We start from the raw sequence: 13,331 nt of genomic DNA on the forward strand, positions 1-13,331 counted from the left end.
AAAGCCCCCTCCACTCCGGCTGGGACCCCTTACCAGCGCTCCGGGTGGGAGGAGCGAGGGAAGGACCCCTCCCACCTATCGACCCCCCCCCCCAGCCCGGAGCGCGGTGTGTTTCGTGTGTGTTTTGTGTGTGTGTATGTGTTTTGTGTGTGCGTATGTGTATATCTATCTATCTATCTATCTCTCGAGAGAGAGGGAAGGGCGGGCAGAAGGAGGGAAGAGGAGAGGGGGGCGAGGAGGCGCCTGGGCGGGCAAGCAGGCTGCTTCTCGGCGCTCCCCGGGGAAAGGGGCGGGGCGTGGGCGGGGCCGGGCCAGGGTCGGTCCAAACCCCTCCCCCTCCCCCCCCCCTTTGCATCGCTCGCCGGCTGCTTTCGCCTCCTTTCCTCGAGGAAGCGGCAAACAGTTTGGAGGAAAAAGTGGAGCCGGCCGGGTTGGATGCGGCTGCCGACGCCGACGCCGAGCCAGGCGGCCGGGGCGGAGGGGTAGAGAGCATGGCCGTGTCTTCTCCCCCGAGCATTCCCGCAACTTCCAACCCCGGAGGAGGAGGAGGAGGAGGAGGAAGCAGCGGCGGAGCAGGAGGCGGCGGAGGCTGCAGCAGCAGCAGCACCGGCGGCGGCGGTGGAAGCAGCACCAGCAGCACCACCAGCAGCAGCAGCAGCGCGGGGGGCTCGGCCGGCTTGTTCCGGCCGGACCCTCTTTATGCCCCCAGCCCCTCCGAGTCCCCGCGGCTGGCCGGCGGCGGCAGCTGCAGCGGCAGCGGCGGCGGGAGCCTCCTCCACGGCTTCATCTCCAACGCGGCGCCCGCGGGCGGCGGGGGCTCTTGGGGGTCGCGGCCGGCGGAGGAGGAGGAGGCGTCGGCGGAGCAGCAGCAGCAGCGGCGGCGGCGGGGGTCTCCGGGGCCTCGGCGCCGTCGGGTCCGCTGGTGGGCAACGAGTGCAAGATGGTGGACCTGCACGGGGTGAAGGTGGCCTCCTTCGTGGTGGACGGGCAGGAGCTCATCTGCCTGCCGCAGGTCTTCGACCTCTTCCTCAAGCACCTGGTCGGCGGGCTGCACACCGTCTACACCAAGCTGAAGCGGCTGGACATCGCGCCCGTCGTGTGCACCGTGGAGCAAGTGCGCATCCTGCGCGGGCTGGGCGCCATCCAGCCGGGCGTCAACCGGTGCAAGCTCATCACGCGCAAAGACTTCGAAACTTTGTACAGCGACTGCACCAACGCCAGGTGAGCGCCGGTGTGTGTGTGTGTGTGAGTGTGAGAGAGAAACCCCTTCCCCGTTTGGGAAGCGGGGGCAGAGAGGGAGAAAGCAGCCCCTTCGGACGCCGGGAAACAGAAGGGGTTAAAAAAAAACCAAAACCCTCCTGGGCGAGAGAAATCGCTTCCGAACGTGTGAATGGGGGTTACGGGCGTGCCGGGGTGCTTAAAGAGGGCACGCGAGAGGTCGCGCTCCGTGGCATGGGTCTCTTTAACGGGTGCTTTGGGATTCCCTCTCCACCGTCCACCCCCGGTTGGAAATTAGGAAACAATTCCGGCTAGCGGCTCTTGGCCTTTCGAAAGTAATTCACACGATATCATAGTAAACACAGGAAAGAAGGAAGGGAAGAAAGAAAGAAAGAAAGAAAGAAAGAAAGAAAGAAAGAAAGAAAGAAAGAAAGAAAGGAAAGGGAGGGGGGAGAGAGAAAGGAAGGAAGGAAGAAAAGAGAAAGAAAGAAAGAAAGAAAGCCTGCATCTCTTCTGGCATTTGGGACCTTTACAGGAGCCAGTCTGTGAAGACTTTTTTTGTGGGGGCAGGAAATTTGACACCTGGAATAGTGGACAAGTGGGGAGTTTAAGAGTGGGAAACTTCAAACCACCCCCCCTCTCCGCCTGTCTGGATTTGGAGGGGCTATTCATTCAGAGAAAAAGAAGATACTTTTCTAGGAAGTCCGAGGTCCCCCCACAATGGCTTTGTCTGGGGACAGAGAGACCCAAAACTTTCTGGCTGTGAAAATTTACGTGCCTTTGGGAAGGCAAGCGGGGGAGGGAGTCGAGAAGGGGTGAGGAGAAGGGAGGTTGATGGTGTGGTCCAACTTTTAAGCAAGTTTCTGGGCCGTAAAAAGACGCCTCTTTGAGTTGGTGCCCTAAGCTGGGTTGTACAAAAGAACTTTACTGAAGCTGGTTGCAAAACACAGGATTTGCCCGCCACTTATTAAAACCCCGTGAGCGTGGGAACAATGTGGAGCTACGGCCATGCTTTAAAAATAAGGGGGCATTTGGTTTCAGGCAGGGCTGTTTGCAGGACATATTCCTTTGCACTCTTGCCTGCAAGCAAGACACAGACTTTGGGATTTAAGGCCAGTTGCACATGATGCTTTAAAATAAGTTCCACTTTTTGCTTTTTTTTTTTTTTTTTAAATATGCCTCTGGGTACTTTAATCTTGGCTTGGAAGGTCTCCTTTGCAACAGGGCATTGATGTTTTTGTTAGGGTGTCAAGCTGTTGAGTTCCACTTCAGTTTCCATATATTCACTTCAGAGTTATGAAGTTTAATCTTCTTTAAAAGATGCACCCTTTGGAGGGAAAGTTGACTATTGAGTAGAGAAATTCTTTGGGGGAAAAAAAGAGATTCAAGATTGCATTTAGCAGCAATATCCTAAACATTCCTACTTTAAAAACAACTTCTAGTGAGTTGACAAGGATCAATCTAGGCTGAGGACCGCTTCTATTTCTGTTAACCGCTTTCTCTGAATTTTGCATAGTGTATCTGCCCTAATAGAAAACTTGGTTGCTATAGAAACCGCTTAGAAGTTGATTGTATCCTTGGGTTTAAGGTCCTGGAGGTTGGGATAAAAGACTGCTGGACATGTCAGTGGTCATATCTTAGTAGTGGTAGATTCAAAGGTCCCCAGATTTTGGCTGGGTTCTCATGTGGCTCTCACCTAGCCAACAAGACAAACTGGGTTGCGATTTGAGGATCCTGCCATAAGGAAAAGATCCAAGCAAGGTTCATTCAAACTACCATCTGCTCTCTCAAGTCCTTGGCTGTAAACCCCAGAAGTGGGACAAACCTCTATTGGATGCTTGGTTCCCCCAGAGGGAAGTTGTGGTTGAATGAGATTATGTAAATAGCAGGCAAAAAAACGCCGGCAGCAAATTTTCTTAAAGGAAGGTGATCATATAGTAATATTGGAACTAATGTTGTTTGATGTCCTTACTGCAAAAACCTTTTGCAAAATTCATATGAGGGATAAGCGTCTGCTCAGTCAAAATGCAAGCAGGAAAATATGCTTTTATAAATACACAGAATAGAAAGAAGTAGGATTAATTCAAGGTTTTGATAATTTTTTTTTTTTTTGCTATTACAAATCAAACTCTGCATTTCTTTTATAAGACACCAAAAATACGCTTGGTTTTCCAATTGTATGTATCTGAGACTTTTCCCTAGTTCCTTTGTTATGAAACTTTAAAACTTTGTATTTCCTTAAATTCTTGCGGTTGGAATTATAATTTGCAATGCACAAAGAGGATGCAGATTACTTGAAAACATTAGGAGTGGTGTAAGATCAGAACTGAATGAACATTTGCAAAACTGTTCCTTAGTATAAAGTAAATTAAAGGAACATTCTCAAAAGTATTGTTTGCCCTACAGCCTCCTGAGTTATTGAAATAGTTACAGTCAGAAAGTGTCTCTCAGTTTCTCCAAATAGTTTAGTTCTTTTATCTCATCCTGTAAAACAATACATAGAAAAGTTTTCTGCATATTGTAAATGTACAAGAGCATTCAAATCAGATGAAATTTTCAGTAGGAATAAGATTGAGGAAGAAAAAAAAATCCCAATTCTGATCAAAATGACCAAGCTCTTTCAATTTTTTAAACTGCCACAAAGCTGATTTTCTTGTTAATGTGTTTTCTGAGATCCTAGAATGAATACAAAGCTTGCCAACTTTTGTTTCTACTCATTGTTTATTATTAGATCATTGTTTATTATTAAAACATTTTCTACTTTGTTATCTTTTTTTTTATTTTTGTTTAGTTTAAAAAGAACACATCAAGCAGTTGGATTGAGCTCTCAGATTGGCAAATCTGAAGCCTCCCCCGGCCTCAAATGGAAGTTTCTTGGGGTGTACATGTTCTCCCTTAGAATTTGCTGCCTGTATAAAACCCTGATTTTATTATGCACACAGTGGGGCACTCTTTGCATTATCGCTATGCCCCAATTTTAGAGGGCTAGAAACGCCCAAATATTTTATTTCGTTCTACACTTGTCTAGAATTTGAAAAACGTCTTTCTCTCTGCTCAACGACACATGGTGAGTAGAGTCCTTTGATTGCCACACATTGAGTGGAGTGCAGGTAAAGTTTTAGCCTTGACTGTCCCAGAGGTGTTTTTCCAAAAGACAGTTGGACTGTCTTGTTTTTTTTCTTTTGTTTAAGAACGTTTTGCTTCTCCTCTAAGAAGCTTTTTCAGGACTTCAGAACTGAAGAATCTTCTTAGATGAGAAGCGAGACCTTTTCAAAGGAAAATAAAACCAAGGAAGTCCGTTTGGCCTTTTGGAAAAAAGCCTCTTTGGGGACAGTCATGACCTGGAGGATTGAGAATCTCCACAACTCTCACTTTTTGGTGTCTTGTGTGCAGTGTTGACTTTTCCCCTTTGGTGTCACTCGCTTTTCCTGTGCGTTGAGGCTTCTTGCAGTAGAAATGATTTCTACTTTAAGGTCGCTCGCACGTAAGCGACGCTTGGTATTCAAATAGGACGGGAACAGATGGCTAAGGCGTTTCTTTCATTTCAGAGAGGGGGCATCGTGTCTTTTAGCTTGTGCCTTCTCTGTGAAGTTCCTGTCTTTAAACCATGTCAAGTCAAAATGATGTGGGCGGGTTGGATAAAATGTATTAAAACGTATAATAAGCCCCTCCGCCTTCCATCTCCTCATTTAAGCCAAATTGAAACAGGGATGGCTACTTCCTAAAGCCACTTGTAACTGGAGAGGCAGGAGTTATATTCGCTCAAGGGCAGTGAAATCAAATAATCAAATCTTGGTGCCCAAGCTTTGGGGTGTGTGTGTGGGCATCTCTTAAAAGGAGTTTGCTAGATCTGATTTGGAGTCTGTAAAAATAACCAGGCGAAAGAACGAATTGGGTATTTATTATTTCTTCAGACCCAATGAAACTTTGCAGAATTCTTAAGTCAAGTCTTGACTGGTACTTTTGTGCAGAAAGTACAACTAACTGGGATGCATTTGGTAAAAGGTTATGGCATTGTGTGCAGAGAGACTCACGGATTCCAGAAGCTTTATAAAACCCAGCCAGGAGATGGTATGAAATTTTAATTGGGGAGCAACTGCATGGCAATCTCTAGATCAATTGAAATCATGAAACAGAACAGATTTGTTTAAAAAACAGAAGTAGATGTCTAATTAAAAACAGAAAGCTTTTAAAGGAAACAAGTTAGGGAAGGCACGATTTGGCTTGTTCCTTATTTTGTCGTCCTGTACGCATCTCCTTGGAAATTAATCCCGTTAACATAAGTGAGACTTTCTTCTAAATTTGCTGTAAATAATTGTCACATTTCTTAGCCATCCGATCCTACTGTTGAATTCCGAGTCATCATCATCTTTTTTTCCTTGGAAAGCAAAAACCCCCCAATCCCGTTACTTTTGACTTCATGCTTTGTTGATGAAGGACGTGAAATAACCTTCTCTTTGGGAAATGACAAACAGCTGTCCTTTGATTACAATAAAAAAAAGCCACACATTATTTATCTTTGATGTTCCCGTAACTGACAGCTGACAATGTTCCTATACATTGCAGCTTGAAACAAAACTCTGTATAGAAACTGGATTGCAGAACTGTGAAAGGAGAATTTATAAGAAGTCTGGGGCTCCTCTCTTTTTCTTATGTCAACATTTCTTAATTAACCTTAGGCGTATGACTTTAAATTCAACAGTGCATTCTGACGTGGTAACCCCACAGAAGGTCGATCTTTTGCACCTGGAATGTGAAATTGTCAAGAGACTTTTGATGTCTTTGTGCAGCTGGGATGTGACTTTGCATTGGCCCCCTGAATGTTATTTGACCATTACAATCTTCATTCTTCTTCCTTTTTGCCTCTTCCTCCTCCTCCTCCTCCTCCTCCTCCTCCTCCTCCTCCTCCTCCTCCTCCTCCTCCTCCTCCTCCTCCTCCTCCTCCTCCTCCTCCTCCATCACCATCCCTTCCTCTTCTAGAAGCACAGATTTTATTTATTTTTTTAAAAATGCCATGCTTCTTAAATTATTTTTTTTCTAGTACAGCAACATCTTTAAACCATAGTAGTTTCTACTAAGTTGAGAACATCACTTGTTTCCTGTAGGGTTCATCCAAACTCTTGTCGGAAGATTGGGGAAACACGGGAATGTGTCTCTGTTGTTGAAAACCAAATTCTTTTCCATTGTAGTCCCTTTTTTAAACTCCCGTGTGCTGTATTTTAGTTTTGGGTAGAAGTACCATTTCAGTAAATCTTCTTATTCAATATTATATATGTGTGTTCACTGGGGACTCTCTAGGGAATTCCAATAATAGCCTTTATACACGTATTTTATAGATTGCTGTGGAAATTCAGGCAAGTAATTAATTCTGGACTTTTTATCACCTAGGATCCTATGGATAATATTAGGCATATAACTAAAAAACATTTACGTGCCTATATTTACTTAGCTGGAAGATAAGGCCATTAATTTGACTTCTGAATACAGGTACTTAGGAGAAAGGAACTAAGAAAGTCTTACTTTAAATCCTGATATTTGAATATTTAAAACATTTGTAAAATGATGTCTCTGCCATTTTAAGCATGCATAGTTACGGAAATCAGGAATCTCAAGGAAGTTTTAAAAGGGCTTCGGAAAAACAGGGAATTCATAAATGAGCTAGTAAAGTTTTAATTTAAAAAAAAATGTATTTAAAACTGTGATCAGTTCCTCCCATTAAAAGAGTATACGCTTTAAAATAAAAGCCCCAACCAAAACTGACTTTGGGCCTTGCTTTTGTGACATAATCCTTTCTGGTTGTAGCATCTGTTTGAAAACCTCCATAAATCTTGCTCCGTTAGATGTAGACAATCCAAAAGTTAAAATCTTTGTCACATCACAGTTTTCGAATGCCCACAATAATCTTCGCATAAACAAGACCATATTTTGAATGTCAAGTGGTTTGCATGAATTAAGGCTTGTCCAGAGTGGTTAGTCAATGAGTTGACAGATGCGATTGATATTTTTAAAAAGAGAAATATTTATTAACTTGCCAGCTTGTAGACGGGTGTGAATGTTGAAGTGCTCTGCTTACTGATTTGTAGTTTGGTGGCAAGACTGTAAACTGGAACATCTTGGATTTAACTTTTAGATTTAATCCGGCTGCTTATTTTGTAGGTTTTGAAAAAAACGCGTTTCCTTTCACGTTTCACCTCTCGTCTGCAGAATGGGTAGAGTCACAGTTAAGCGTTGCATAACTGTGTTTTTCCTTTAATTGTGAGCAAAAAGTAGGGTTAATCATAAAATACACAACATATCTTTCCAAGGCGCAGTGTAAGAGGTAAGCCAACCGAACAATGACAAGCTCTAGTAAACTCTATTGATTAAAAGGCATTGACTTATTCATATATTGAATAAGTAATATTTGTTTACAGCTAGTCCTCAACTTGCAACCACAATTGTGCCCAAGATTTCCGTGGCTAAGTAAAACATTTGTTAAGTGAGTTTGTCCCATTTTACAAATTTCCTTGCTGCAGTTGTTAAACAAAACATTACATTTGTTAAGTGAGTAATATGGTTGCTAAATGATTCCCCATTTGTTTGTCAGAAGATTGCAAAAATGGATCACATGACCCCTGGGATCCTGCAGTGGTTATAAATATGAGTCAATTGCAAAGCACCTGAATTTTGAATCACGTGACCATGCAACGGTCGCAAGTGTGAACAACAGTCATAAGTCACTTTTTTTAGTGCTGTTGTAACTTCGAGTGATCACTAAATGAACTGTTGTAAGTCGAGGACTATCTGTACTTGTGGTTTTTAAAGAAAGTAGAATTGACTGGTTTTAAACAGTATGCAGGTATTACTCGACTTACAACATACTTTTAGTGACCATTCAAAGTTACAACGGCACTGAAAAAAAGTGACTCATGACCGTTTTCCACACATTATGACTGCTGCAGCATCCTCCTGGTCACCTGATCAAAATTCAAGCGCTTGGCAGCTGACTCATATTTATGATGGTAGCCATGTCCCAGGGTCACGTACTCGCTTTTGGTGACCTGACAAGCCAAGTCAATGGGGAAGCCAGATTCACTTAACAACTCTGTGACTCACTTAACAAATTTCTCACTGAGCAACAGAAATTTTGAGCTCAATTGCGATTGTAACTCATGGACTACCTGTCCTAGTTCAGGGGTCGGCAACCTTAAACACTCAAAAGATCCACAAAGGTCCTAACCACAAGCCCCCTGTTCAATTCTGGAGCTGACCAGACATCCGGTTCCCCCACCATAGAGTCTCCTCCTAGCGCGGCATCCTTTTTCCTCCACCTGTCCTAACTGAAAGCCCTATCAATTATGGAGCCAACTGGTATGGAGCCAACTGGTGACAGGGAGCTGCAGCAGAGGGATGCAAGAGCCCCATGCGGCTCTAGAGCCACGGGTTGCTGACTCCTGTCCTAGACTGAAAAATCAACCAGAATGACTATTCCCCTTAATATGGGAATGCAAACAAACCATCTTAATTAAGGCTGGTGCCAATATGTGACCTCCCAGAAATTCTGGCGACGTTGCGCAAACATTTTCAAACGTAGTTGGGCGGTATTATCTGGTTTAGCAATATCTTTGTGGGTAGCGAATTGCTTTCTCGAACTTTATAGAGAATTTGGGTGTGGGCGCATAAGAATAGTTAATTCTCCTGTGAGTTCCGTTAAAGCAAGGCCTATTGTGAAGGAGCTGTGATTTTTATCTCTCTCTTCCCAATTACCCAGGAATTCTCGTTTTTTTCCCAAAGCACAGGATAGAGGTAGGGTTTGTGCATTGTGTAACACATTTGAGCCTGGCATAATGACCTTTTGCTCACTCCCCCTGGTCTCCTCCACCTGCTGTCCTGGACTTACTCCCAGGTAGCCTTTGCTCCTTGAGCTTGACGCCAAATAATTACACCTGGATTATATTCTTTGTGGTATATTCAAAAAGTGTTTGGAAACTATTTTGCTGTCCTACACCACCTGATCAAAGAAGCGTGCACATTTAAGCTCGAATAAAACGATGAGCCCGTTTGTGGAACTGCATGTAAATTATGCGTCAATTTATCTGTTTTCTTTTGTTTTCTTTTGTTTTGTTTTTGTTTGAATTGATCTTGCATTCATTTTGCCAAGCGCCTCTGTGAGGCTGCAGATGCTGCTCTGTGTTTAATAAATCAATGAGACGGATCCGAGTGAATCACCTCAGATGGATTCTTTGCTCAGTTTGATGTCTGGATGTTATTCTTAGCTTGTTATCGTGACAGATGCATTAATGTTCTCGTACATGGCAGTGTCAGAGAGATTGAAGTTTTTAAAGTAGCCATATCCTTTCTCTCTCTTTTTTTTCCTATTCTGTCCCTCTTCAGATTTTCTAAGTGGAGAGAAAATGAGTTATTTCTCCAAAACCAACATAATGTTGCTTAGGAAGGGAGAGGAATTCAGAAAATTATAATAAGACTTTTGAAATTTAGTGGATGTTAAGGTTTATTGTGACAGGTGCATTAATGTTCTCACAAATATGGCAGCATCAGAGAGATGGAAGTTTTTAAAGTAGCCGTATTCTTTCTTTCTCTCTCTCTTTTTCTATTCTGTCCCTCTTCAGTTTCCTGAGTGGGGAGAACAGGAATTGTTTCTCCAAAACCAACATAATGTTTAAGAAGAGAGTGGAATTTAGAAAATTATAATAAGACTTTTCAAATTTAAGTAAATTATAGTTATCTCGCAAAGTATGAATGAATAAAATTATAGTCAAATGATTGTTTAATAGTGATACCAGGGTATTTAATTTCTGATTGATAATATGAGTTATTATGTAATGTAACTGTAATTGAGACTACGAAATGGATGCACAAAAAACTGGTAAACCAACCGACACACTGCTTGTATATTTATGAAAGAAAGCTGGATGTTTTCATGTTTTGTTTATTTTGTTTGTCTTTAAAAACCAATAAAATTGTTTTTTTTTAAAAAAAAGACTTTTCAAATTTAGTGGACATTAAGGTTTATTGTGACAGATATATTAATGTTCTTACAAATATGGCAGCATCAGAGAGATTTAGGTTTTTAAAGTAGCGGCGTCCTTTCTCTCCCTCTCTCTCTATCCCTTTCTCTCTTTCTCTCCAGGTTTTCTGAGGATTGGAGGAAAAAAAGAAATTTTTTTTTTCTAAAAAAAAAACTAGGATTTTGGGGAAAAGACAAAATCAAAGTCATAAAACTTTTCAGAGTTAGTGGCTATAATAACTTCCTTCATAGGCTGTTCAACATGGAATTTTAGTCTGAATGATTAATTATCCCACCCCAGTGGAACTTACCCATATATAGAACTATATATCAATATATAAAATTAAATATAAACCGAGGCCTTTTAATAATGTAACTATAATGAGATCTGCGTGAAAACATCTTCCTACAAATGTTGCGACTGACATATATCAAGGTATAAATATATAATGGTTGCATTTAGGAAATGAAATCACTGCATTCATCATTTTGACATCGTCATGATTTAGTGAAATATGCCAAACAGATTTTTTTGGGGGGGAATGTGTATCCAGATAAAATGCAGACTGGCTGTTTTCCGTATTTTTGTGGCTTTAATTTCTTTCGCTTAGAATTTTTTGTACTTGTGCCCTTCGCATAACTTTGATTATTCTGATAAATGGATATACAGGTAGTTTTCAACTTCAGACCATTCATTTAGGGACTGTTACAACAGGACTGAAAAAAAGTTACTAACTTAGCAGTTGGAGCGATTCACTGTCTTGCTTAGCACTGGAAATTTTTGGCTCAAATGTGGTCGTAAGTTGAGGATGAATTATATGTATGATTTAACATGGAGGCTTCAGTTACTTATTCCTGGCCAACAGATGCTTTTGTGTACATTTGCCTTAAAGACGTTTCAGTTGCTTTCCTGGTTCAGGATGTTTTCCACGTTAATTGCTAAATTTAATTTGCTCTTTGTGTTAATTGCGTAACTTGAAAAAGTTACGGAACATGGTGACTTTTGAAAAAAGCATTTTTTTTTGTTTTATTCCGCAGGAGGTTCTTCTTCTTGTTGTTAGTTTTTTTTGTGTGTGTGCCTTAAATAGCTTTTCAAAGGAGTTATGTAATTGAATATTGGGAAAGTGAAGAGTGGGATGGATGAATCCTGCTGTATAAAAGGATAGCAAATAGATGTTTCCCTGTGTCAGATCATTGAACTTTTAGCTCTCATTACGGAGTGTAAGTTCTGATTTCAAGACCAAAGAGGTAATTTCATTTTACTGGAGAATAAATGTGCAAACCTAGTAGTGCCTTAAGAGGGGAAAATAGACATTTCCACGCACTGTAAATTTAGACATAACTATTAAAGTTTTTTAGAGGATTTTTCAAAATGACTATCAGAGCAACAGTATTTCATATCTTATTATTATTAACATGCTCTGATGCTAAGGAGTTCTACTCCTCTTCCCCACCTGAAAAGAAATCTGTTCCAAATGCAAAACACAAGCAGAGGAGTTTCAGTTTTAATTTCGCAGCATCAAGCAGCTTTAGTACAGAACAGTTGAGCCTTACCACGCCCAGGTTCCTTGCTGTCTCCTTCTTGCTCACACAGCAAATACTGTTTCAGTTTCCAAACAGCCCTCAACTCTCTCACACACTGACAGGACTCTAGCCAGGCGAATAGCGATGGATGCTGCTAGGCAGAGGCACAGTTTTTTTCTTCCTTATTTTCCTCCCCAAAAACTTGCCCGATCACATAATTTCGTAGCGAAGCATGGGTATCGAGGTAGTAACTTTACATGGGGACAAACACCTGTCTCCTTTATTGAAAAGAAGAAACATAAAGAAGCATCGGGCTTACAAACAACACTTTGCAAATGTTAACTCAAGTTGAATTTCAATTTTAGAGGCTATAAATGACTACTTTAAAAAATAATAATATTTGGATGAGAAATGAATTGCTAGAAATCATAACAGGCAAGGCTTCTCTGCCATAGGAAGTATTCTGCTCCAAATACTAGAAGTTCCCCTGAGTATTGGTGCGTTTTTAAACTTGGGCACTGCTATGTATTGCCAACTTCTGCTGGGCTGCTGGGTTTTGGTATTTTTAAAGTTGGAAAACTTGAAATATGAAGGGACCCAAAGTGCCTGCTTTGCAAAATCTCACTGCTTTTGTGGCTCTGTAACGAATGATGCAGCTACAAGTAGCTCCGTGTCCTTTTTCGCATGGACTTCTCTGTTGATTGTCCACTGTGATTACATTTATGTGTCCCTCATGCTGTTCTGTTCTGCTTCGTTTGACGCTTCATGCAAGGCCAGCATCTTTATTTTTACTTTTGGAAACTCTTCTTGAAAAGCCTCAATCATGCAGTCTGTAATGGGCTTCCTTCCTTCCTTCCTTCCTTCCTTCCTTCCTTCCTTCCTTCCTTCCTTCCTTCCTTCCTTCCCTCACTCCTTCCCTCCCTCCCTCCCTTTATCCTTCCTTCCCTCCTTCATCTCCCTTTCTTTATCTTTCCTTCATTACTTCCTTCTTTCCTCCCTCCCCTCCCTACTCTCCCTTTCTTTTTCCTTCCTTCCTTCCCTCCATCCCTCCCTCATCTCTTTTTATTTATTCTTCCTTCCTACCTTCCTTCCCTGCCTCATCTCCTATTCTTTATCCCTCCCTCCCTCCCTTTATCCTTCCTTCCCTCCTTCATGTCCTTTTATTTTTCCTTCATTTCTTCTTTCCTTCCTTCCCTCCCTCCCTCCCTTATATCCTTTTCTTTATTCTTTTCCTATCTTCCCTCAATACCTCATTTCCCTCCCTCTCTTCCTTCCCTCCCTCCCTCCTTTCTTTATCTTTCCTTCCTTCTGTCCCTGCCTCATCTCCATTTCTTTTCCTTCCTTCCTTCCTTCCTTCCTTCCTTCCTTCCTTCCTTCCTTCCTTCCTTCCTTCCTTCCTTCCTTCCTTCCTTCCTGTCTGTCTGTCTGTCTTCTTCCTTCCTTCCTTCCTTCCTTCCTTCCTTCCTTCCTTCCTTCCTTCCTTCCTTCCTTCCTTCCTTCCTTCCTTCCTTCCTTCCTTCCTTCCTTCTCTCCTCTCTCCTCTCCTCTCCTCTCCTCTCCTCTCTCCTCTTGAAAACCATTT

The 13,331-nt window shown here is 42.1% G+C and overlaps 1 protein-coding gene across 3 annotated transcripts in view; it reads left to right on the top strand.

The window, feature by feature from the left end:
* The first annotated feature begins 346 nt into the window (after nucleotides 1-346).
* DACH2 (dachshund family transcription factor 2) overlaps nucleotides 347-13,331 on the top strand; it is a 290,074-nt gene continuing 277,089 nt past the window's right edge. Inside the window, exons 1-2 of one of the 3 annotated variants that reach the window (XM_087972089.1) lie at nucleotides 382-816; nucleotides 873-1,221. In XM_087972089.1, coding sequence (XP_087828215.1) covers nucleotides 492-816; nucleotides 873-1,221 — 674 coding nt within the window. In that variant the 5' untranslated portion in view covers nucleotides 382-491. Of the gene's footprint in view, nucleotides 1,222-13,331 lie in introns of all 3 variants that reach the window. The other 2 variants (XM_087972087.1, XM_087972088.1) reach the window with 2 other exon arrangements.

Source organism: Notechis scutatus, chromosome 10, assembly GCF_049901735.1.
Source record: "Notechis scutatus isolate UNSWTSFEM ecotype Mainland chromosome 10, rNotScu1.2, whole genome shotgun sequence".
NCBI lineage: Eukaryota > Metazoa > Chordata > Lepidosauria > Squamata > Elapidae > Notechis > Notechis scutatus.